The sequence below is a fragment of the Protopterus annectens genome, chromosome 4.part1 (genome assembly GCF_019279795.1).
Source record: "Protopterus annectens isolate FY-2018-M chromosome 4.part1, PAN1.0, whole genome shotgun sequence".
Taxonomy (NCBI): Eukaryota; Metazoa; Chordata; order Ceratodontiformes; family Protopteridae; genus Protopterus; species Protopterus annectens.
Genome location: NC_056734.1, coordinates 520044816 through 520072702, shown reverse-complemented (window position 1 = coordinate 520072702; position 27887 = coordinate 520044816). Strand labels below are relative to the sequence as shown.

General features: G+C 38.4%; 1 protein-coding gene across 1 annotated transcript in view; it reads right to left on the bottom strand.

Annotated features, from left to right (window-relative positions):
• Window positions 1-27887, bottom strand: part of LOC122801244 (rootletin-like) — a 2937720-nt gene that overhangs the window by 1837686 nt on the left and 1072147 nt on the right. The window contains exon 14 of the mRNA XM_044070796.1: window positions 12234-12433. Within this exon, the coding sequence (XP_043926731.1) occupies window positions 12234-12433 (200 nt within the window). The remainder of the gene's footprint in view (window positions 1-12233; window positions 12434-27887) is intronic.

Sequence of the window (27887 nt, the reverse complement as noted above, 5' to 3'; positions counted from 1 at the left end):
ATTTAGGAAATGACATAATGGTGTAAAGCAAAAAAAAAAAGATATTAGTCTGAATGAGGATTTATGTAAACATAAGGAAGGGTAGAAGACTGAAGGCATGACATGGGACGTAAAGGGAGTAGCAATCTCTATGAAAGCTAGAATGATATTAAAGGAACATAAAAAATACATGGAATTTTATACTAATGTAGAAAACAAAGATAAAAGAGAAGAGTATGCAGAGTTGTTGAAGGGGGTGGAAAGGCTGTGCAGGACACCAGTTGGACCAACTCCACTAAAAGGGGGTGCGGGGGTAATAACATTTCATGAGCCATTAGGACGAGGTAAAAAGATGATGCTGTTTAAGGGCTATCAGAGCCGAATAAGTGGTGGGGGATATAACCAGATGTTTGCAGTATTTAACAGAAGTATCAGGGCTTACCCTAAACCTATAGAAAAATGCTTTACTCCCCTTCTTAATAAGGAATGTTAAATGCAACTACAGAATCAGTCAAATTTCCCTTGTTGGATAATAAAGGTAAATATATATGTCAAGGTTATTATGACATATAATCTGCAGGATATAGTACTCTAACATCTAAGTCAGTCTAATAAATGGAAAAAGCTACACATGCCTTTCTTAACTAGAATTAATATTGTCAGGATTTTCTTTCTCCCTAAATTCCTCTTCATAGCAAGAAACTTACCACACATGGCATTGGGGAATTATTTGAAAATGTTTCAGTCAGTCATGATGGATTTTATATATGGGATGCTAAAAGACTATTTACCCTTAAGAGGCATGGGGACTGGGGGTACCAGACCTTCAAACATACATGGCTACATCTGTAGAATTGCAATATTGTAGGCATAGAGTTAAGCAGAGACCAATATGGCATGAGAAAAAAGGGCAGAATATTCATGATAAGACCACCAATCAAACAAAAACAAAGGAATAAAAAGTTTGGGATCCAGGAGGATTAAGAGGCTTAATTCAAAACGTTTGTTTTATGAGGTGTTTGAACTTAGAATATAGTCAAGTTGGAATGAGAATCTTGGGATTAGCAGGCTGAAGACTGATTCTAAAATCACCTAGTAGCCTGAATGGGTGAGATCAGGCTTGCTTTTCTTTCCAGACATGATAGAATATGATGAGGGAACATCCTAACTTTTGCAGAGATCACTAGAAAAGCTCACAATGGGCCTAAATGATGGCAGCATTTACAGTTACAATCCATTATACAAAAGGTATGGAAACAGTTTGGAAGAGGAGGTCAAAACTGCATTTTAGAGATACAAAAAAATTCTGATGTTGACTCTAATGCTGAGAAATATATATATATAAGCTAATATTGGAGGCTAAAGGTTGGTATTTGATGGAGCTTAAAAAGTAGGAAACAGACCTAGGATGTAATATAGAGCCTGCACTTTGGGGGGAAATCCTGAACAGAACAACAGATGCAAGGCTTCCATCTATGACTGTTTTTACATCGTTGAAAATAGTATATCAATGGCATCTTACTCCCTCACAAGTTTATTGTAGGGGCTGGACAGAAAGGGATAGTTGCTGAAAATCTAGAGAATACATGATAGATTTGTTTACATAATTTGGAAATATAGAAAGTTAAGGGAAACATAATATAAAAGACATTATTGGCATAGCTACAAGAATACAATTCTCTTTGGCCACAGATAGCCTATACAAAGTGATGGGTACTGGCAGGCACATCAAAGGGACAACCCACACAATGTTTTGGATCACTCAGGTAACATCTGTCCTGTTTGCTGTGTTTTAAAAAATTAAAAGGCCTTATTATTGAACAACAAACAACAAACTACAACACATATGGCAAAGTGTCAAGCAGCATTTTTTGAAAGCAGAGACTGTTCTGAATTTAATGAGTATAGCTGTATATAGATAGGTTAAAATAATGGTGAGATATGGTTCTAAATACAATATATGCTGGGTGAATAAAACAATGTGCTAATGGTTACAAGAGGATAAATGAATATTGTTTAAATGCGTATATCTTAGCTTAAGCTTACAACGCCTTGAAAATGCTAGAATTGCTACATTTTATTGGTGAGCTTTTTATTCTGTCTTTATATTTTTTTCTTGTGAATTTATGATTGTTCGTTGGTACTTAATAAAACATAAATATCATTTAAAAAAAGAAAAAAAAGAATGCTCCTTTTTGGACTTTTGTCCTCCCATTATTTTGGCCTTATCCATAATTCTTGGGAAAGACTGACAGATATTTTGGTCTGCTCCTTGTAAAATTAGTGGCTTTCTGACAAATTGTTGTGGATTGCAGTTACAAAATAATATATGCTGTTAACATGTGAGCTTCAGACTTTATATCCTTCAGAAAATGCTTTTGAATGAAATGCTTGTTAATCTAGCACACTTTTTAAGTATATAAGAGAAATATTTGAAATCTGTTCCTGATTTTGTGTCTTTGCCTCTAATTCGTGAGCCAAGAGGGTGAGATGGCACAGTGGAGTTGCAATGGGTTGTAGTGTGTGGTTCTGATAATAACAGGCAGTGACACATCTCTGGGCCATTATCTGTGAATTTATTCATTCATTTGACCTCGAGCAGATATCTGAGGTATACAGTCATGCAAGTGGCTGTAACTGATAGGTGTGTGTGTGTGTGTGTGTGTGTGTGTGTGTGTGTGTGTGTGTGTGTGTGTGTGTGTGTGTGTGTGTGTGTGTGTGTGTGTGTGTGTGTGTATATTTGCAGTGGACATAGTTCCCAACTTTACCTGTTTTTTTTTTCTCATATTTGTGGGTGTGTTCCTCATAAAACTAATGGCTTTCTGTTGTGCACTGCAATCACTAAATAACAATAAACATGAGTTTCAGATGTCAGACCCATCAGAAAATGCTTGCCAATGCAAAATCTGTTACAATAACAACGTTCTAAGAATACAAGTCCAATATTTAATTTTTCTTCTGAATTTTGGGTCTTTGTCTCTGATTCTTTAGCTAACAAGGGAGAGAGCAAGGGGTGCAATGAGTTGCACTGTGTGGTTCTCACAGCACTGAGCAGAAATATACTTTTAGGTTATTACTTGTGTATTTGTTAATTCATTTGACTGCAAGCACACACCTGAGGTGTATTCAGTCTTACAAGGGGTGGTAACCGACATCTGTGTGTGCTTGCTTCCTGTGTCCAAGAGTAGCTGTGGTGTAAATAAAGAAACTGATTGTAGTAACATAAGCCATGGTGGTGCAGCGGTAGCATTGTCACCTCACAGTAAGAGGTTCTCCCATTCGATTCTTGGCTGGAGTGCCTTCTGTGTGGAGTCTGCATGTCCTCCCCGTGGTCAAGTGGCATTCAAAAGACATGCGTAGGTCGTGCCTTCATTGAAGGTTGGGTGCCGAGCTGGCACCTCGGCACCGTAAAAATCTACTGCCAATCATTAGCGGACCGGAGTTCCACTGTGGCGACCCCTAACTGGGAAAAGCCGAAAGAAGAAGAACAACATTGTAGTAATATCTTCAAGTCATGATCTTTGGGTATAATCTTTGTTTTCTTTGTTTTGCTGTCTGCTGACAGTGTGTTTATTGTCTGGCTATGAATCAGGTTGCTCGAATGAGGCCTATGAATTTATTGTTAACATTTTAACTATCAATACATTTTAATGAAGCTTGTTTTCATAGGCATGTGGATGTGAAAGGTATTTTGTAGAGCTACCAGTCTGTATAGCACTTAGAAAAATTAGTAAAGTTATGAGCTATTAATTAGCTGCTTCCTGTAGTGCAGGGTATGATTCCCTGAGCCTTCATTTGTCTACTGCCAAACCACACCCATCATTGTATTTCCTTGCAGAAGATGAACTGTCTTCACATTCTGTCTCTCACACTCTGTAAATATTGTAAATAGCTTTTTACTTTTGACTTTGTGTGAATTTGTTAAAATGTATCTGCACAATATTTTTCCACTATGGGCAATATTACTCATGCTTTGTATTATTTGATCTGTATTTGTACTTGTACTTTTATTTTTATCGGTCTGCTATCTTTACTGTAATCTGTTTCATGAAGCTTTTCTCCCGGACCTTCACTGAAAACGGGCACTCTGGGCCCAGTGGACTTCCCCGGTAATCAAACTGGAAATAAATAAATAAATGACAAACACAAAACTGCCAACAATGCTCCTGAGTAACCGAGTCTTATATACAAAATAAATCCAATAATCCAAATAAAGCAGCAGGACTCAGAAGTGGGTTCAGGTTCCAGTATAAAAACATTTAATAAAACACAAGCACTTTTATGGGTAAACCCCACTTCTTCAGATGTCAGTACAAACTAAATAAAATCATTCCCCCTTCTTATATACACATCACGGATCACATGATACACCAAGTAAAGCATAGCTCACATTTAAAGTTATCAGTGCTATAATTTAGCACTAAACATATGCTTTCCTAAAATACATATAATTAGTTCATAGATCAACAAATTAAAACATGCATATATAAGATAAATTATAAATTATAGCACTGATAACTTTAAATGTGAGTTATGTTTTAATGCATCTGAAGAAGTGGGGTTTAGCCACGAAAGCGCTTGTGTTTTATTAAACATTTGTATACTGGAACCTGAAGCCACTTCTGAGTTCCGCTGCTTTATTTGGATTATTGGATTTATTTTGCATATAGGACTCAGTTACTCAGGAACATCGTTGGCAGTTTGGTGTTTGTTGATTATTGCATTTTTTACCATCGTAGTTCTTGAGGGAATGGCTGATGGACAAGAAATAGTGGAATTGGACTATAATCCTGTTAACCTCCAACAAGGTAATGGTAAAAGTACAAACTCGTTATTAAAGTTTAAAAACCACAATGTTAATCCACTATTTGACCGTGTTCCTGATGGAATAGAAAATTATACAACTACAGCTGATATCGCAGCCTTGAAAAAGAAGCTGCATTTGCTTGAAAAAGATCTGTTCAAGCTGAAATGCCACCAGTATGAAAAGTATCATATGGAGGTTTGTTTAAAGGAAGAGCTTGTCCCTACAGGACTGCAGATATTGAAAATGCCCTCTCATGTTAATTGTGAACCTGAACTCCTGTCTGAGTGGCAGAAAATAAACTTTATTGCCAGTGGATCGTATATCAAGTTGTTAATAGCAGCCGCAGAAAGAGAGAGAGATTCATAATTTATCATTGTCCATTGTAACGGGATATGCTGAGATGCTGTCACTGTTTGAGGTCTCAATTGTAGACAAATATGTTATTGAGGCCCTTGATTCTTTGTCAGCATATGAAAGAAAGCTGGCAAGACAAAAGATAAGGAAAATTGTGAGAGATCGGCATGATTTTGAACAGGGCAATGTTTTTTCTTGGCCGAGGTTTGCTGAGAATGGGGGCATGGCATCTTAATTCGCAAAATCCACCTCTTACAACTGATAAATGCTTAACCAATGAGGAACCAGCTTCTGAGATGATTGTAAAGGTGAACTCATCTCTAGTCACTGCCCGAGTGAGTGCAGCAACCAATGATAAAATGAGTAGAGAAACATGGAATGACAGAGGATTCAAATAAGCAGCAAGAGGCTCACATTGAAGCTGGGGCTAGAAGAAAAATAATCCAAGTGATGGCGCAAGTGCATAACTCCTTTAACAGCCCAGATATCACAACGGAAACAAATCCAGCATTTAAGTTCTCTTTAGACCAACACAAACTGTCTTTTCCATTGCCAGGAAGAGAGTTAAGGGCAGTGAAAGAACAGCAGCCGAGGGGCAGAAGTCAGAGCCAGCAAAAAAGGAAATTAGAAGGGAATGTCATGAGCCCTGGTAACATCAAAAAAGCATTATTCAATGTAAAGGAGGGTTAGTCTGGAATTTGTCCAGACATAAACTGACCAATGATGAGCTTCAAGTTTTGCAGAAAGGACTCTCGTTTATTCCAACCAGGTACTCTGAACTCACAGATGTAGTATTTGATATAAAAATGTTCACTAGAAATCTGATGTTGAAATTAATGTTTAAATCTTCTGAGAATTATCAAGTTAAAACATGCAATGTTTTTAAGAAGCCGAGCACATTTACAACACTGTTGAATTCACTGGTAAATGCCTTTGAAAAACTACGTACTGAAGATGTTTATAAGGTAGGTAGAGTTACCACCTGTACCACTTTGAGAGGGACAGTCCCTCTTTGGGCAGTTGTGTCCTGCAAAGAAATCGAAAAAAATGGCAAATATCCTGAGATTTTAGGACAAATATATTTCCTATATTTTATGTAATAGCTGCATAAAACAGTTATTCTGTATCTGAAACACCTAAATGTTGTAAGAAACAGAATAAAGAAACTAAAATGCTACAAGAATAAGCTTTTATTTATGAAAAAAGTGAAGTTCTTCCTTTTTACTGGCTGTGGATATGTTTTGCCCTGCAAAATCTGATGTTTCTACCAAAAATGTCCCACTTTGGGCATTTGAAAATGTGGTAAACTAAAGGTAGGATCTGCAAATGTGTCTAATAATAACTTTAGAAGTAGAAATAACTTAACTAAAAGTGAATATCTTGCCTTTAAAGGACTACAGAACAATGGTAGAATTATCAGGCCAGCTGACAAAGGCAGCCCTATTGTAGTGTTAGATATAGAATGGTATAATCAGACTATGCTTGATATGCTTAATAACGATGGTTTTTATATGAAACTTAAAGGAAGTGTGGTCAAACAAATGATCACGAATGTTAGGAATATGTTAAATGAAATGTTTTACAATGAAAGTATCAGTAAAGAACTGTTCAGTTTTTTTTTTGATTTTACATCCAACTATTCCTATCATACAAGAGCTGCCTAAAAATCCACAAAAGCAGCACTTGTCCACCTATGCGATCAATAGTATCAGGCAAGAACTGGTGTACAGAATCTATATCCATTTACATAGAGAAGTTTGTAAGACCCAAATTAAATAAAATCAGTCATATATTAAGGGACACTGAATATTTTTTGAGTGATTTCTATACTAGTATAGGTCATGAAGATAAGGTAGGTAATGTAATTTTAGTGACACTAGATGTTGTGTCTCTTTTTACTGTAATACCTAATAAGATAGGCATAGATAGTATAAACACATTTCTTAGAGACATGTTTCAGGTTGATGAAGGGAAAGTGGAACAGATAGGTAAATTACTTCAAATTGTTTTAGAGAACAATGTCTTTTTGTTTGGACAAGAGTTTAATTGGCAGTGCAATGGTGTAGCTATGGGCACTTCATGTGCCAATAGCTACGCCAATGGTGTAATGGCTGTATGGGAAACTGAGGTTATGCTTCTTGGACCGTTTCATGAGAACATTCTTTTTTAGAAGGTTTGTGGATGACTTATTTATCCTTCAGAGAGGGACAGTTGATGGGTTAAAAGCCTTTGTGCAATATATTAATAGTAGTACATCTCTTTTACATTTTACTTATACTTTACAAAAAGCATTAATTTTTTTGGACATAAGTATAGAAACAGATGAACACGGTGCTCTGTTTACCAAACAATATAGGAAGGCATGTCACGTTAATCATCTTTTTTTGAATGATAGCATGCATCCACCCTATATTTTTAAAAATGTCATGAAAAATCAAGTGTATAGAGGCTTCTAGACTGAATGTGCGTGATGAAGATACAATAAGTAGTGAACTGAAGGAAAGGGGATATAATGAACAAGCAAGAGAAGCATGTGTGACTGAAGTAATTAAAGTAAGGGACTCTAAAGTCAAACCATGCCTTTCTAAGAAATATAACGAAGGGGAGAGGAGCATTAGTAAAGGCAACAATAGCAGTAAGAAGAGTACCTTTTATTATTCCAGCAATGTACATACTTACATGAATATTGTTAGGAAACACTGGGACATTCTGAAAACAGTTAAGGAGATAAAGGAATTGATAGATACAGAGCCTAAGTTCATGTTAAAGAATAGTACATCTTTGAAAGGACAGCTATGCTATCCTAAAATGATGATGAGGGCAAGTGGAGCTAAAGGAACTACACCATGTGGTAGGTGTTCCTTTTGTAAGTATATAGATACTAGCTCACGTTTTGAACATCCAGATCAACAAAGAATATATGACCTCAAGGTTTCTGCTACATGTGAGACTGAACACATTGTTTATCTGACATATTGTGTGGAATGCCAAAAATTTTATGCAGGGAAAACCGATAGGTCCTTTAAAGAGAGAATACATGAGCATATCTATTCTATTAGCAAAAAGAGTAAATTGAATGCATTGGCTAAGCACGTTATGAGTAGTAATCAGAAACACGTGTCTAAATTTCTAGCTATAGGTAGGACCTATGAAAATATTAGGGGAGGTTATTTACCTAATGCCACTGAGGGGTTAGAAGCTAAGTGGATAGTGAAGCTGAGAGCAGACACTGGTAATGGGCTGAATGAATATGTTCCAATACGACCTAAATTGAAATCTAGGCCACTTTTCAGGTAGTCTATGGAAGTATTTAAGTTTTATGTAATGTTGTATTTTATAAATGCATTGATGTATCTTAATTTGTTGATCTATGAACTAATTATATGTATTTTAGGAAAGCATATGTTTAGTGCTAAATTATAGCACTGATAACTTTAAATGTGAGCTATGCTTTAATTGGTGTATCATGTGATCCGTGATGTGTGTATAAGAAGGGGGAATGGTTTTATTTAGTTTGTACTGACATCTGAAGAAGTGGGGTTTACCCATGAAAGCACTTGTGTTTTATTAAACATTTTTATACTAGAACCTGAAGCCACTTCTGAGTCCTGCTGCTTTATTTGAAATAAATAAATGAACTGGCTAGTACTACCACATCACATACATGGTGCATGCATGCATACACACACACACACACACACATACACATATATATATATATATATATAATATATATATATATATATATATATATATATATATATATATATATATAAGCTAACTCTGAGATTGTACAATATCAGTAAATGGGCATATTCCCTAACCTGAATAATTCCACAATCTTGCACATCTGTCAATCATCTGTTTTTCGAGCAAATGTTGTCAAACAAACATATGTCAACCAAATATAGTTTGCTTCAGTGTTCACACACACATATATATATTGGGGACCTACAGACACTGGATCCTACCCAGTTCGGCTTTGTTAAGGGCAGGTCCTGCCTCTTAAACCTGGTCGATTTCTTTGAAACAGTCACCAAGGCCATTGATGAGGGGAAGGTGGTCCACACAGTCTACCTGGACCTCGCAAAAGCCTTTGATACAATACCCCACTCGGACTTTATAGATAAGCTCACCAGCTTAAATATAAACCCCCCCTATGTCACTAGATGGGTTGCAAACTGGCTCAAGGACAGAACCCACATGGTTAGAATTGCTGGAGCCATGTCAGACTCCAAACCAGTTACAAGTGGCGTCCCACAAGACTCAGTCTTGGGACCTCTCTTGTTCGGTATATATTTCTCGGAGGTACAGGCCAACATGGAAGGACTGTGGCTGACCAAGTTCGCAGATGACTGCAAACTGGGCGCCATAATTGACTCTCCAACCGACACAAGCATCCTCCAAAAGGGCCTCATAGAAACAGACAACTGATGCCAGAGCCATGGCCTCAAGCTAAACGCCAAAAAGTGTATAGTCATCCCCTTTGGCAAAAACAAAGTGCCCACAAATTACCACATAGGTGGTAATCCATTAAGTACAGAAGAAGTAATTAGGGACCTGGGGACCCAAGTTGATAGCAATCTCTCATTTGACAACCACGTGGCCAAAGTGGTTAGAAAGACATTTTATATAGCCCACCTAATCATGAAGGGATTCACATCTAGATCAGGGGAGGTCATTGTGCCTCTTTACTCATCTCTCATCAGGCCCATAATTGAGTACAATGCCCCTTTTGGGATGTACCTTACCAGACACCTGCAGCAACTGGAAAGACCCCAAAAGTACCTCACCAAGAGGATCAAAGGGCTCAAACAGATGCCATATGCTGCTCGGTTAAAGAAACTCCAGCTCTACTCAGTGGCATACCGCCTGCTCAGAGGCGATCTGTGCCTGACGTATAAAGCCATGTCCAACCCAGAATTAATGGACATGCTGCACCTCAGAAAATCCAAATCCCATCGAGCCACGCGCTCGAGAGACTTGAACCTCAGCACTGAAATAAATAGGACATGCTGGAAGGACAGATTCATAACCCAGAGGCTCCCTTCACTCTGGAATAAAATCCCAGTCCAGGTTAGGCAGAGCCCCTCATTGACTCTCTTCAAGAGGAATCTTGATGAGTGGATGGGAGATTGTAGGTTTATCCCGGGTATCACTTCTGTGTCACTGTTAGTCAGAGGCACAGTATATTAACCTCGAAAAAAGGCATAGCAAAATTAATTTAAAATGGGTGGCGAAAGCCAAACACACTCTGGCTAGGCTTATAAATGCCCTAGGGCAAATAGCCTAGTACGAACCTATGAACCTATGAACCTATATATATATATAGATATATATATATATATATATATATATATATATATATATATATATATATATATATATATGCTCCACTCCAGCTATATCAAAACAAAATATGGCAGTGATGTGATATCTTCTATGTTTTTAAGAGTATGTTCAAAATATTCTTTTGTTTTGCATTGTCCTTTATCACAACCTGTGCTTTTAGCTCGATGATTTTGGCAGTCATAGTTTAAAATTTAACCTGCTCACTCAAAATAAATAGATGATATTACGTATCGGTAGACTGGTTACTGCCTATAATATCAACGTGCTCCTCTTTCAGACTGACTTATATGATTTGTGAAAGCCAGTGCATTGTTTTTCTGTGTTTGTAAAAGGTCTAGTATTATGAGGAGAATATATGTGGAAAAATCTGAATCAGATTTTTGTAATACCATTAGCACAAAGACAAACAAATGGTAGAAATGATTAAGCCACGGTGGTGCAGCGGTTAGCGTTGTTGCCTCACAGCAAGAGTTTCTTTGGTTCAATTCTCAGCTGGAGTTCCTGCTGTGTGGAGTCTGCATGTCCTCCCTGTGGCTGAGTGAGCTTTAAAGACATGCAGGTAGGTGCATGTGGGTGTGCTTTCCGTGAAGGTTGTGCGTCTGGCTGGCAACTTGGCACCATAAAAATCCACTGCCATTCAATCTGCGGACCGGTGATCCGCTGCGGCGACCCCTAACCAGGAAAAGCCAAAAGACATTGCTTGCTTTTGATACAAACCATTATAGGCAAAGCCTTGCATGTATTTTGTATTTTCTAGGACATGTTTTATTTCTAGAACATATACCTTTTTTTCTTTGCATGTGTTTTTTGGTCCCAAAGTTGTTTGGAACATTAGCCATACCCTGGAACCCTCTTTTTCCCATTTCTACCTCATTTAATGCCCCCCAACAGTCTAAGGCCACCTCTACGTTAGAGGTTGTGGAAAAGAGATTTTTAAGTGCATGCATTTGGGAGAAACTGGTATGAATAGTCTTATTGTGATGTTTTCCCTATAAACCACTTGCATATTATTAAACCTTAACTCCTATCCCCTTGATGGGCAGTAAGCTAAATACTAAAGCAGAACCTACAATACTGGCCTACGGTCACATGATCTCATATACATTCCTGACTAGAGTGTTAGGCATTGCTTGGTAGGACATATACTTACCTGACTGATACTGTTTCACTTATCTTTTACCAGGTGATCTTCAAGTAGCAGGATCTAGCCAACTCCTTAGTCCAGAAGGGATGAGTTGGTATTGAACACTCCCTCCCTTGTCCTGACAAACTCTAGTAAGTTTTAGTGGCAACAATTGGAAATATTGGGATTGGCTACAGTAGAGAATAAACAGCCAAAAGACCGGACTTATGTATACTAAGTCCAAGATGTCATTTCTTGGAATATTTTTTTTTCTCCGAGGTATGGTAATCTCGGAGTTGGTATATACAAGTTCAGGGGTTGTAGGGGTGCAAGAGGGGCTTAGCCCCCTGCAAAAAGAAGTTTTAAGGAGAAAAGAGATTTTTGAGATTCACTATTTTCCTATGTTTTGGTCTTTATTTTGGGGGGGGGGGGGTCAGCACTCAGAATTTTGCATAGGTAATCAGTTTTAGGCATTTAGTTGTTGACTTGATGATTGGATACTGTGAAAAGTATGTAATACATAAATGATATATCTTCCTTACAATGAAAAAAAATGAAAACATGAAAAAATCTAACTTAAGCTAAGACATTTATTGTGGTGTGTGGTTGCATCTTTACCTCATACTGCTTTGCAGTGAAATCCGGTAACGTTGTGTTTCCCGCTTGGCATCCTCCTCAGCTGTCAATAACTGCTGGCAGTCACCTTTCATATGGTCTAATTTCTGTTCCAGTTTCTTCCTCTCTGTTTCACTATCACTGAACTGCTGCTTTAATTTTGTGGCCACATCTTGCATGGAGTCCAGCTTGGTCTTTAGTTCCTACAGTTAACAATTAAAATTTCAAAATGAAACATAATATAGAAATGTAAATGTATCAATGACATAGGCCAATCTAATAGAATGTCTGCTCATCAGCTTTTAAATTTAATGTGTCTGCTATATATCTGTTGACCACTACCTCTAAATCCCAGCATGCTCTCTCTCACTTTCTCTTGCATATTCTTAAATCTTATGATTGTGCTATCCCATACTATTTCATCAAATGTAGTGTTTCATTTTTCCATGGAACATTCTGTGGACAAAAGATTCATACATTTTTTTCTGATTAACTAGTGCTTCACTTAAAGTAGTCATTTCTTGTACTTTAACCAATAAAGTCCTTTAAAGTTTTCTTTACAGTTTGTAACAAATGGTGATGCCAGCCTCTTGGGGAGGGTGGGCCAATCAAAGGAAGACCCAAAGTCTGAAAATGTGTACTTAAAAACTACCCAATCTTATTTTTGTGTGAGATCATGGAAAATGGATAACAATAATGGCCAATCAATACATGCATTGAACTGAATATATTTAGTAAAGGAAGGATGTAGAAAACCAAAACTCCACAACTTGTTTAATTCTCGAGAGTGTGTGCATTAGCTGGGGGGGGCGGGCTTCTGCACAATACAGCATATATATATTTTTTTAATATAAAGAGGCCCAAAGTACATTTTTTGATATTTAAGAAATACTCAAATCCTTTTTTGTTGTCTGTTGGTGCTGATGGCGGTGGGGTCATTGTGACAGATTCTGAGGACTGGTTTTCGCTTATATCTCGTCTCCTTTCTCTCCTCCAAACGTTAATTTCACATTCTTACTCCTGTCCTCATATGAAATGTTATACAGCTCCTGGGTCTTCACAGCATCCTTTTTCTACACCTTCTGAAATCTACATTCTGTACTGCCTCCAGAACTCCATGGTTCTACGTTAAATTGCTGAATGGGAATTTGGCAAGACACATACTAGTGACAAAAGACAGTGATGAGTGTTTTATTTTTATGTACACCCTGCCATGTATAACAAATCCCCTGTCTTTTTGTTATTGTCCTCCTGTATTATGCACCTAGAAATACATAACACTGATCTGGTTTAAGTACTTTAGTGAAATTGTACTACCCCATTAGTCATTCAGAAGATCTCTGAAAAAAAATCTGATTAGCTCTTAATGCTCCATTCCCACTTAGTTCCTTCTTTTTCAAAGAGGTACTTTACTTGTTACTTTCTGATATTTGATGACCTCACTTTTTTCCACTAAATAGCTAAGAAGGATTTACTGTGATTCATAATGAACCTAAAAAGATTTAGAGGAAAGGAAACGCAAGGTTTACAATATCCATTCAAATACTGTATGTGCCCCACTCCCCTTCTCACCTCTGTCCTTGGTATTCCAAAGCAACTAAAACTGCTCTAGTGGTTCGCACTGTACCATTGCTTCAGGTAGATGTGTTTACAGCCCTACTACCCTCTTTGTGAAGCAATAGTTTTTGCATCTAACTTGACCCATACTCATTCCTTTGGCATCCATGGTTCTTCCCTCCCCTAGCCATCCTCTGACTCCACTCTTGTGATACCAAACAAACATGAGCATCCCAAGTACAGTCCTCCATTTCTCTTCTCTCTCACCTTGTATATATACATAATTCTGCAAATGTTTCCTCAGGTTCCATCCCCTCATTCTCATCTCCACATGGTAACTCTATTTCATGGCATTAACTCCCCTTCCTCTGTATGGCCTACAGAACAGTAAACTGCATTTCAGAAGCAGAAATAGCAGTACCCTTTACAACCTCAGAATCTATGGAATCCTTTCCTACATTATACATCCCAATGTCTTACTGGTTTCTTCCACTGCCTTTTATAACAAATGGGATAATTCAGTTCAGGGGTGATTACTATCTAAAATACATTTTCTCCTTTGCCCTTCTTACAGAACAGAGAGAGAGAAAGAGAGATACAATAACATAAAATAATGTGAGATAATAATACAAGCTAAGAGCACATCAGAAGAACATATGCATTCAATGAAGGTAATCTTCATTCAGTGAACAAAAGCAGTAAGTTGCTACTAAGTGTATACATATAAGCATTGTTCAATTTCTAGTCTAAGGTTCATAGGTTCATAGGCTGGTACTAGGCCTATACAAGCCTAGCCATAACAATTTTTCCTAGATATTTCTTCCCACAATATTTACTTCCCTGGACCCCTGTCTGGCAGACATGATCTTCGGGGTGAATTTCCTATCTCCCATTCAATCATCAAGGTTCCTTTTGAAGAGGGCCAAGGAGGTGCTCTGCTTGACATGTATGGGCAGTCCATTCCGGAGTATGGAGAGTCTCTGGGTCAGGAACCTATCCCTCCAGCATGTTTTGTTCATTGTGATGACAAGGTTTAGATCCCCGGAGCGTGTGGCTCTGAGGGATTGGGATTTCTTTAAGTGGAGCATGTCCAACAGCTCAGGGTTTGACATGGCCTTGTATGTTAATCAGAGTTTGCCTCTGTGTAGACGATATGCCACAGAGTATAGCTGCAGTTTTTTTAGATGGTCAGCATATGGCATCTGCTTTAGGCCTGTGATTCTTCTAGTGAGGTATTTCTGCGCCCTTACCAGCTGTTCCAGATGTCTTGTGAGGTACATACCAAATGGGGCATTATACTCTATAATGGGTCTAATGAGGGATGAGTACAGTGGGACAATGACCTCCTTTTTTCTGGATGAAAAGCCCTTAGTGATGAGGTGGCCTCATAGAAGGATTTTCTGACTGTTGTGGCTATGTGGTTATCGAAGATGAGACCACTGTCCGCCTGTGTCCCTAAGTCTCTCACCACACTTTCGGTGTTTAGTGTATTGCCAGCTATGTGGTAATTCATGTGTACATGTCTTTTCCCAAAGGGGATAACTATACATTTCTTGGCATTAAGCTTGAGCCCATGGCTCTGGCACCAAGCATCTGTTTCTGTAAGGCCCTTTTGTAGAATATCCACATCATTTGCGGATTCAATAATGGCTCCCAGTTTGCAGTCAACTGAGAACTTTGTTAGCCAGAGTCCCTTAGTGTTGGCCTGTACTTCAGAGAAGTAGATGCCAAACAAGAGCAATCCCAGGACTGAACCCTGAGGTACTCCACTTGTCACCTGTCTGGAGCTGGATTTGGAGGTGGCTACTTTTACAGTCTGGGTTCTGTCAGTAAGATAGTTGGCAACCCATTGAGTGATGTAAGGATTTATGCCCAGCTTAGTAAGTTTATCTATGATTCCAGAGTGGGGGGGTGGTGTCCAAGGCCTTGGCAAGGTCCAGATAGACTGTGTGGACCACCTTACCCTTGCCCACAGCTCTGGAGACTGAGTCGAGGAAGTCAATCAGGTTTAGGAGACAAGATCAGCCCTTCACAAACTCAAATTGGGTGGGGTCCAGTGTTTGAAGGTTGCCAATGTCTTTATTTATAAGTTCCATAATAATGCATTCCATGCCCTTGCAGATCAGGCTCCTCAGACTGATGGGACAGTAGTTCCAGGGATCCATGATGGATCCCCACTTGTGGAGTGGGATAACTGTAGCTGTGCGCCACTCAGTGGGCACAAAGCCTGAGGTGAGGCTATGGTTAAACATGACACTTAAGTGAGGTGCCAGTTCATTTTGTAGTTCATGTAGTACACAGCCCACGATGTGATCTGGTCCCATGGATGCTGTATTCTTAGCTTTGGAGAGTGCGGTTTCTACCTGTGTGGCCTAATTACCAGAATTTCGCAATCTTTTGGAATTGAGATGGGCCCTTTAGGGGGTGAGAGGGGGGGTGAAGTTGGCACTAAATTGATCTGCTAGGATATTGGCAATATCCTTGGGATCAGTATATTTAATGCCATTTTGTTGTAGTTCAGAGCAGATCTGAGCATTGCCATTTAGATTCTTGACATAACTATAGAATGCTTTGTGGTTGTCTTTGGAATCTTTGGCAATTTTATTTTCGTAACTAGCTTTTAAGGATTTTATGAGGGATCTCAGCTTCTTACTGAGGCTGGTAAGGGAGTTTTTTTGCATCCTGGGATTTTCCTCTTTTCTGCAACAGTTTCTTCCTTCTGTTGTATAGTTTGTTTATAGCAGGGGACCACCAGATTGGCTTCCTTTTTTTGGAGGAGAGCATCTTGGTTCTATTTGGGATGGCACGAATCATGCACAAGTGGATGTGCTCGTACAGTGCCTTAGTGTAGGATTCAGCAGTCGAACTTTCAGACCCCATCTGCATGGGCGCCATGAAGTTTGTCACCTCTGACTTGAGTAGCATGAAGTTGGTTTTGGAGAAGTTTTTTACGGAAGTTTCCTTAGTGTGGGGTGGGGGTGGGAAGTGGATGTCAGGGGTGATTTGCTTATGGTCAGACCTGACCAATGAGGGGGTGACCATTGGTGTGGAGCATCTAGCTCCCATGTTGGTAATGACCAGGTCTAGGATATTGGAGCCCCTGGTGGGACAATGGATTAGTTAATCCAGGGCGTTGGAATTTATAAATTCCAAGAACCGTTGAAAAAAGGTGTTGGTATCCGAGTAGTTTTCCCAGTTAATTGGAGGGTAGTTAAAATCACCCAGTATTAGGGTGTTTGGTTGTATCTTAATATTTTCCAGTATCTTTAGAAAGGTGTAGTGAGAATCTTGGGGCATGGTAGGAGATCTGTAGCAAGCTACAGTTTGGATTGCAGTCTTACCTAGCGTTAGCTGCATCTGGAGAATTTCAGATGCATTGTGTTGGGCAACTAGCCTGACGGTGTGAATATCCTTGGTGAATATGGACACTCCTCCACCTTTAGTGTTTCGGCCTTGGTTTGGTGGCCGAAAAGTGTGGTAAAAGTTGTAGCTTGGTATTGCAGGGTTGTTCTCTGGAGCCTTGAACCAGGTCTCAGTTACTGCACAGATATAGATGTTTTCCATTTTTAGGAGTGCCTCGAGAGAGTGCAATTTGAGGTTTAGACTTCTAGCATTGAGTAGCATTACCTTCAGATTTTGCATGCTTGTATCTGTTACGGTGGTGGTTTTGTCCTTTGAACCTTGCCTAAAAAAGGCACTATAGGGGTGGCAAGAGCTTTAGCCAGTAACCTGAATCCCAGGGGTGACAGGTGCAGACCATCTCTGGCAAAGCAACGTGGTTTGTCGATCATGTCTTCACAGGCAGATACTGGATCCTCTTTGAATGACACCAGAAGCTTAGCCAATTGTTGAAGTCAATCATTTTGTCCTTATACTGTGATATCATTCTGGGTGAAGACAGGATGCTACTCAGGGCTAGGGTCATACCTACCTGGGCCACATGATCCGAGAGCTCTTCCATGTCCCTTTTCATGTAGTCCAGGGAGGAACGTCTCAAGTCATTAACTCCAACATGGACAATGACAGAGTAGTATTTGTACTTGTTGTGGAGTGACGAGTGCATGCCTTATGTGGCGGATCCTGGCACCTGACAGGCAGCCGACTTTAATTTTCTCCTTGTTCAGCCTGGTGAGTGGGTCATCAGTGTGCCTGACTATAGAGTCACCTATGACTAAAGTGTTGGGTACATTGTCTTGCCTTAGGGGCTGTTGCTGGGTGGCACACTGGTGTTGTGAGCTATGTGTCACTTTGGTTGTGACTGGTGTTTGTTTGCGTTTCAGCTTCGGAAGTCCTTGTTGCTTGGGCAGGTTAATGTTAAGGGCCACCGCATATGTGGGTTTAGTGTTGCTATGTGTGGGTGTTGATGGTGTGAGTTTTGAAGGGCTATGTGTTGCTTGAGGTGTAGTGCAGGTGTTAACCATCTCCTTTTGACTGTCTAGCACAATCTTGGCTGGAGGGAGCTTTGCTTCCAGTTTGGCTATGTAAGTGCATCTCTCGCAGGTTGTAGTGTTGGGTGGTAGGAGAAGAGGGTTGTCTGGGTACATGAGGCAGTTGCCGCATTGCCCCAGTATGCCCAGATTCACCAGGTGGACAGGAGAAATCACCGGAAGCTGACTCTTGGACATGCCTGTTTAGGTGCTTTTTTTGTAAAGTACAAGAGCTGTTTTCCCTTACCTTTGCAAGGTCCTTTGCAATTATAGGCTTAGTGCCTACAATTAATTTCTCCTTACTGACAAGGAGAGTTGAGTACTTGTATCAGTTTCAGGCTTCCTAGTGCTTTCCAGTAGGTTAGAGATCAAGTGCTAGTCACAGGGGTTCAGATTTTAGTGCTACTACTGAGAAACCAGCTAGTTCTAAGGGAAAATTTGAAGAGCAGACTTTCTAGCACCTGGAATAGTTTAACCACAGCCCTGCGGTGCTGCATGATGCGAAAAATGCACACACACACGTGTTTTTAATCCAGAAAGTTGAAAGGGATAGAAATAAGACCAAAAAGGCTAATACAATTACAATTTCAGAGCTGGAAACCACTCCTCTAGTGTTAGATAGGCAGTACAATGCTCACCACTCCCACTGGTAAGCAGTAGGACTTCCCTCTACCACAGCAAGGTCTGGATAGCTCTGAAGACAGAAAATAAAGTCCTGAGACAAGCAAAGCCTGGAATCTGGACTATACTGGCTAGAAAAGGTGGGAAACAAAATAGTATTTTTTTTTTTTTGGTTTAAACAGGTTAAACAATGCAATAATACAGTAAATAAACACAGAAAAGGTTAACACACTTGAGTGTGTAGTCCTAAACAGTAAATGCAATTAAAACTCTGCAAAATTAGCAATTTAAAACTTTTTAAATGAAGCAAGGCAAGTGCACAACTGAAAAATGATTTAAGAGGCAGTAATACAGTAGAATAAGTAGCTAGTCTACATATACAGAGAAGTCTATATATACAAAAAAGCAGCTAAAACACAAACAATTCCGATGCAGTACAACCTAGAGCACTTCAATTGTAGCAATATTAAGACAAATACAGTTTTAATAAATGCACAAAAATATACTCTATATTACCAAAATGTTTGAGAAGCACAGTCAGAACACAAGGAGATTCATGCAATTTTTTTAAAGAAAGGGAGAAAGGAGGAACATAAGGCCTTCTCAGATGTTCTCTCTGTATTAGGTAGAATGAGCTAATGACACTAGACTGGGAGGAGTGTCCCAGATCAAATTTACAGTAGGGGCGGGCAACTGCAAAGCCACCAAGTATAACAACAAGACACCAATAGGGAGGGAGGGTGAGGACCAATACTAAAGCTATTAGCCTACACTGTTTTAGACAGTAAACACTACAGAAATCTTTATGACAGCAGTGAGCCACAAAATGAAAGTTTTTAAACAGATAAAAGAGCAAAGAGACTCTACAGAATGCTTTTAACTGCAAACAAATCAGTTACCCGTGCAGCTTAGTTAATAGCAATAAAATACAGTAAAAAGTATGCAGCAGGCAATAAAAATGCTATATATAAATTGCTAGAAGCAATAACCAGTATAAATAAGCTGAAAAAAACAGGATACATAGATCAGAGTTGTAGTCAATGCCCCTCTTCCACTCTGCTCAGTGTGTTTAGACAGAAATCCTCTCAAAGTTAGGGCTTAAATACCAGAAGATACAACCTTAGACAACTTTTTTTTAAAAAAAGCACAAAAGAACCAGCCCCCACTAGCCAGCAGCCAATCAACACAATCCTGCCACGAAGGTAAAGAAAGGCTTCTGCTAATTCAAGATGGCCTAGTCATGTGCTCAGAACCATAACTGCAAAAACAAATAGGCCCAGAGCCAGCAAATCTGAACTGGGACAATACTACAGCTATTAGCCTACACTGTTTTAGACAGTAAACACTACAGAAATCTTTATGACAGCACTGAGCCACAAAATGAAAGTTTTTAAACAGATAAAGGAGCAAAGAGACTCTACAGAATGCTTTTAACTGCAAACAAATCAGTTACCCATGCAGATTAGTTAATTGCAATAAAATAAAGTAAACAGTATGCAGCAGGCAATAAAAAGTGTTATATAGAAATTGCTAGAAGCAATAACCAGTATAAATAAGCCAAAAAACAGGACGCTTATCTCAGATCAGAGTTGTAGTCATCTATAACATAAGCTATAACATTAGCTTGAACAGATGGGGAAGGGGAGAAAACAGAAATATAAAAAAATAAATAGAAATGCACTGGAAGATTGTAGAGACTGACATTAATTTCATATTATCATCTCATATACAGATCTTTCTTCACGTTCAGAATGATATTTGATACATAAACAGTAAATGGTGCTAGTGCCAGAACTAAACCATCTGACGCTCTAATGTTTTCTGAATTTTCTCTTAAAATTTCCCCTCTGAAAACATCCCCAGGTTCTGATCATTTACTTCCCATCACATTCTTTCATTTTTGTCTCCAATCCAAATATAATATCTTTCTGAAAGGCACAGTATTGAAGACCTTCCTGAAGTCCACTTACATACATCTAAAGGGTTCCTTATCAATTTTACTGCTGATTCTTTCATGGCACTTTATCAAGACAGGCTTGCAAAGCATCTGCAATATGAACTGATCCTAACTGTCCTGAGAACATTCATAACTGCTGTCAGCATTTTGTGACATTTCTTATAGAGGAAGTATGAATATGAAGCCTACAATTTGCTGGCTCCATCTTAGATCCACTCTTACACTAGAAAGACAACCATGATCTTGTTTCATAATCATAATTATTACAGTTATTACAAAACGACTATAAAGCTCCAGTATGGCTTCCCTAAGCATCACTGACTGTACTGGAAGGTATAGCCCCTCCAGCCTCCTACCTCATCTATTTGAAGGTTCTAGAATTCCACCTTTGCTTCTACTCTAGCCACTCTTCCATTTGATCTTTCTTTAAGATTCAGGGTGGTAGCCATTTTCTTTGCTGGTACTTAGCCCATGAAGTTCTTTTAGACCCTCATCATGAGTAAAGAAGCTGTTTCCCTTTCATAACTCTTGTGCTGATATTCAGACAGAACACCCCTGTTCAGATATACCGAGTACTAATTTTCAAGCAATTTCCAGTAGTGAATCTCTACTCCGCTCATCATATCAGCACATAATTTAGTCACTAGTCATATGATCTACCAGCATCATAATGGTTAAATTATTACACAGAATTTTTCTTACTAAAACGACCCAGAAAAAAACTATACATACATATGGGTCTATTCACTTTAGTCGTGTAGCCCATATGTCGATCTTCAAAATGTTGACTGCAAATGTTTTTGGGAAGGAATAGGATTAGTTTGCTTCTGATGGGGTTTAAGAGCAACTGAGATTTATTTAGCCCATTTTCTATAGAGGTGAAAGCTTATTGTATGATAGTTTCTAAGGTGGGAAGATATGGGGCACAGCAAACTAAAGCTGAGTCATCAGCATATTTTATTGTGTTGTCAAGTTTTGGTTCCTTCTGCATGTCATAAAGATATTGAAAAGTATTTCCCCAAGTATGCTGCCTTGGGGACACCCATAGTGATTGGAAGGCAGGTGGAGTGGGAATCATTCAATTTTACAGACTAGGGAGATTGTTTAGGTAGCTGGTGAACCAGCTAGGTGAGGGAATTGTGAAGACTATGAGATTTAGACTTTGGAGAAGTAGTCGATGTGAGACCATGTTAAAGACTTTTGACAAGTCCAGGAAAAGGGTGAGACAAAATTACTTGAGTTTTTACTTTGATTAATGGTATCTAGGAAATGTAGTAGGGTAGTTTCAGTGCTGCAGTAGTGTCAAAAACCATGTTGGGTAGGAGAAAGTAATTGGTTATCAAGTAGAAAGGCTAGGAGTTGCTGATGTATGCATTTCCCAAGTACTTTGGGGAGGGAAGGATTGTTATAGAGTGATATTTTGACAGTTCAGTGGATGTGCCACTTGTATGTAATGGGATTATGAAAGAAAATTTCTATAGGGCTGGGATGTAGTTTTCTGTAATGTTGTTAGTGGCTATACTAATGTTCTTAGTCTGTCTCAAGGTAATTTCATTCAGAAGACAATGCAAACCAAAGTCTTTAGCAATTGCAAAATTTAGGGTGGTAAAAATTCATTAAGCTGGGAGACACTACAAACTCCAAATCAATCACTCAAGGATGCTAAGATACCCTATGATGAAGAAGTGATACATAGATCAGGCCTTACAAGGCACACTTGTTAAAGCTTGCTTTCACTATAAAGGCCATAGCCAGGCTATTATACCTCATAATGATTTGCGTTCTAAATTTTACTGTGTGTGTGACCCAAAAACTCCCACACAGAGATGTCCCTGCAGCAAAGGGTAGACACTGCTATTCCAGAAGTTAAGTGAGGCATTACTGTCCCTAGAGCACTCCTACTTGTCAATAGTATAAGGCAATCCAATGAGCCAGTGACAATTCTAGTGCTTGCATCAACACCAATTTATCTTTTCAGCCTTGGACTAAATAAAGAAAAAAATACTTGGAATAACACATCACACCAGTCTTATTATGCACTGCTAACACAGAGTCCATAAGTACAACATTAAGCGGCATTTCACTTCATTTGGCATGCACAGAAAATAATCAAAACACTTGTATTTATTTAACTCTGGCCAAATAAGGACTGAATGGTTCAGCTCAGCAGAAAAAAAGGAAATTCAATAAATTATCTAATGTAGCTTTAAGTAATGATAATTAAAATAAAATATTCAAGGATGGGAAATCTGTCTTGCAATACAAAGTAGTTTGTATGGAGGCAGACTGATAATCTAAAATAAAGTTATCTTGGAATGAAACCCCTTTGTGGTAGATTCAGAAACAAAAAAACAGCATTGTTTAACATATTAGAACAACATTGTTTTGGGGAACATCTCTTGAATCTTCCTGTTCAAGGAAGGCTAAGGTAGATAGTATGTGTACCCTTAAGACTGAGTACCACAGTCTTGTTTTTATTAAGGAGAAGATTTACATAGTATCAAGCCTATCAAGTGTTAATAATCCTAAGGAAGCTCAAAGGAGTATGCGCTTCCATGCTGCTGAATAGACATTTCCGAACAGATCATTTCCTTGCTGTACAAGTGTTTTGTTCACACAGTTAGACAATGTGCAACAAGTTGTGACAGCTACTTAGACAATGTGCACCAAGCTGTGACAGCTACTTCAAGCAGCATACGTTCACAGGTTTATAATGACACTGGGGCCTTTATAAGCCTAGTCATACATGCCTAATGTATCCCAAGTTTTTCAAGCCTTAAAGGTTATTTAAGGGATATATGTAAACTAGGATAAGACTTACAGGCTGCCTCTGTCCATTAGAGACATGTGTGCTAGACCTGGGATGAATGTCCGACTTTATATCCACTGGCCCAGAATAGGCTTGAAAAGGGTTAGAAAAGAGCTTTGCTTCACATGGATGAGAAGCCAGGTCCCAAGGACAGGAATTCTCTAAGACACTTACCTATCCTTCCAGCATGTCCTATTTATGTTGCAAGCAAGGTTCAAGTCCCTAGATCAAGTAGTTCTAATGCTATTGCTTTTGCGGATGTGCAAAAGGTCCATCAGAACAGGATCCAAGGATGTCTTGTATGACAGGCACAGATCGCCTCTCTACAGTATGTAGGAAACAGTATAGAGACAGGGCTTTGAGGCAATCTGCATAGGACATTTTTTTGTGAGGAGCCTCTATGGACATACCAGTTGTTAAATGTGCCAAAGGGAGGAGGTCTACTCAATGATGGGTCTGATGAGGGCTGAATACAGAGGAACAATGACCTCCTTGGACCTAGATGTTATGCCCTTGCTTATAACCAGAGAAACATAGAATGAGTTCCTTACTACATTAGACATATGTTGGACAAAACAAGGTTGTTGTCCGCATATATCCCCAAATACCTAACTACTCAATCTACTCTTAAGGGTGTGTTATCAATGAGGTAGTTTCCTAGGGTGGTTGACTTCCCAGATGGTACTATTATGCATTCCTTGGCATTGAGTTCTAAGCCATGGCTTTGGCACCAGTCATTTGACTGTGTAATTTCTTCCTGTAGGATGTTAGTGTCTTGACATACATACAATTTGTGATACTTCTTGTTTGGATCTTCAAGGACACCCCAGTCCTGAGAATACTGATTCCATTTTAGTGGAAGTGATAAGTGTAGGGGAAACTGCAAATAATATCTGCCGGAATTATTCTAAACTGTTCAAGTACGATTGAGGTCAACATGACTAAATCGACAAAAGGGACTGAAGGTATAAAATAATCTTCTGTTCTGAGTCAAGGATAAGACATCTAGGCAAAGAAAATCTCTAAGCCCTAGTTCTATTGAGTATAACATTACAAATGTGTAATTGTTTGGTAGTGATAAAAATGTCCCATTATGAAATCTTTCAGAGAGGTACCACAGAATTTCAACACTGGGTGTTATATTTTGAGTAAGAAGAGAAGAACATTCTAGCTACTTGAGGCACTGAAGTTCACAAAGCAGAAATAAATGGAAAAAAAAGTAGTTCAATTTAAACCTAAAGATATAAGGAACAAAGGTGCTGAATTTGAAAGCTGTATGTACTACTAACGACATGAATATAGAAAAGAAGGACAGGGTTTTATCTTGTATAATAATGAGAGATAAAGGGGCCTTTACACATTAATATGAAAAAAAAGGAAAATATTGAAGTGTTATAAAGAAAAATTTAAAAAGCACAAAGGGAAATAAGATGTGAAGACTGTGTGCTAAAGGAGCACTTTGTTTTCTTTTCACTACTCCACTGTACTATATAATGACATACGAAATCAAGAAGACCTGAACAAAGATGGTTAGGGGAACAATCTGCAGCTAACAGGCCTTACACAGTAAACTGGTAGAAAAATGCAAGAATATATTTAGAAGGGTCACCCCACTGCTTTATGACCTCATGGCTTCCACATAGGTTACATCTTAAAGATGTGTCATAATGAAAAAACAGCAACACTCCCTACTCCATTTCTTATAAAATCCAGATAAGCAAATTACTGCATTTCAATGATAAAGGTGGACACAGGAAAAAAAAAGGATGAAGGACTGAGGGAGAGGATGAATATTAGACCCAGAAATATGTAGATACCCAATTATTAAGCAGCAGTTTAGAAAGAAATGTACAACAGAATATACAGTTAAACTCCAAACAGGTCGAATACAATTATTGACTTGACATAAAATTATATAAAACTTTAACTTATTTATTTGTGATCTGGGTAAGTGAACTATTTCATCTTGAATCCTTTTCAGTCAAGTCCAGGTCACAGCAGTAAGGACATATGTAGAACACACACACACACACACACATATATATATATATATATATATATATATATATGTGTGTGTGTGTGTGTGTGTGTGTGTGCGTGTGTATAGATAGAGATATAGATATCTATTTATACATGCACGCACGCACACACACATAGACATTTTAGAGCATACAGTCAGCTACCAAGTTTTTAAGAGAAAAATGGAGACCCTGGATAACACCATGCATGCATAGGAAAAACATTCAAACTCAAAACAGACAGTAACCTGAAGTCAGGACTAAACTCTGAACCACAGAGCTGTGATGCAAAGATCATAAGCATTAAATCAAGTTGATGCCATGCTGTTGGGGACATGACAACTAATGGTATCAGTGCATTGTTAATAAATGTTTTCGTATACAGTATCTTGGTTACTTGCTAGTCATACCTGACTAGTGCACATTGTTAAGCGTGAGCATGCTGTTATGAAGTGCATTTACAAAATTCTCAGTTAAATAAAGTTGGTTCAGAGTTCCTCCTTCATGTCTGCTAATACATGCTTTTCCTGCATTATTGCATCTAGATGATCACATCTACTAAGCCATACACATTTTTGCAAATGCTGTTCTGTTAAAGTTTTGATTTCTTAGAAAAGTTGTTAAAACTTTTGCTAGGTTTGAACCTACCCCCCTTCAAATTTCTAGTGATAAAATTTCCACATTTGAAGAATACAGTACCCAGACCAATTTAAGGAGAAAAAAATAAGAGAAAATGGCAAATACAGGCAGTTTAACTAAAAATAAACAGCATCTGCACTAAGATACAGAGGAACAGGTAAATATTTAAAGGGCTTGCAAGGTAAGAGAAGCAGAACAACATTTTCTAGAATGGGAGAGTGTATATGAGATATGAATGTTGCAGAATCAGGTAAATTAGGAGTAGTAAACACAGACAGAAATGGTAACGTGTATCTGTTCCAGTGAAAGAAGTTACAAGTTATTGAGTTTAAGGAAAAGCAAGCAGTATTCCCATAAAATGATTTTTTTTCTGAATGTCCTAATTTCTCATAAAAGAAATCAAGTGTATACAAGAAACTTTCACAGCTTTTATAGCATCCATAATGTACCTAATAAAATGGCTAAAGAAAAGGGAAGAACATTGCTAAAGGGGATCTGAAGGACCAATACAATAAAGGTAGGCTGTTAAGGCTACAGCAGCATGAAGTCAAACTACTAAATGGATAAAAAAAGGTTCTCACACTGACTCCCACACACATATGTACATACACATGCTACACAGACACACACATACATACACACTGTATTATTTAAAGCAGAGTGAAATTCCTTATAACTAACCAAAATGAATGCATAATTTGCAGCCAAATTTTATGGCATGGGGTAGGTTGGTCACTCAGTGTAAATAACTGCTAGAATTGCTGGAGTATAAAGATATATATATATCTATATTAAATAGTGAAGGCCAAAATCAAGTCAGTCACAATACTAGTATACATTTTTACAGCACTTCATGCACCAAGTTTGAAATGTCTGAACCGTTGGCATTTGGCTCAGATTTCTGTACTGACAGTACTGGTTAACTTAACTTGTCAGTATATATCAATGTAATCAGACGCACAAGGTAGAGGGCCCCACTCCATATTTAGTTTGGCAATGGATTCAGTGGTTACTAAAATAATAACAATTTTTAGGTCCAGCTATGATGACTTATCAGATGATTGTCCTTTAATGTTAGCATTAACTTGCTAGCACGAAATTCCGAAAATGATGATGAAAAGGCATTGCTGAGTAATACAGTGAAACTATAACACTCTGTCTTATATTGTACAACCAGCTTCCCATGGGTGCCAAGAACTGTAGCAGTCCTGACTGTTTTAAAAATGAGCTGGACATAGACGGATATTTAACTCCATGAGTAGTTTTGGTTTCCCAATGGTCTTGTACTATAAACATAATTTGTATAAATCTGTGACTCTATGACTAGATCTTACATGGCCTCACAATCAGTGTTTTTATATTTCTACTTTTGGTTTAGTAAGTTAAGAATCTATGTTATTTGTAATTAGTTTGACTCTGAGATCTTGATGGTATAGGTGAAAAGGGAGGCAATTCAATTACTGTGCTTTTCACAAGTTGTTCTGAAAAGACAGCCCCGTTCTGACCATTTAAATTATCTATGTAACCTCTACTATACTGAGTCATTAGTCACTGTTATTTGTGTGAGACTTTGGCACAAACAGTCAAACCTTTCTGGACTTCCTCAGTTGTAGTGGATTTCAGCAGTTT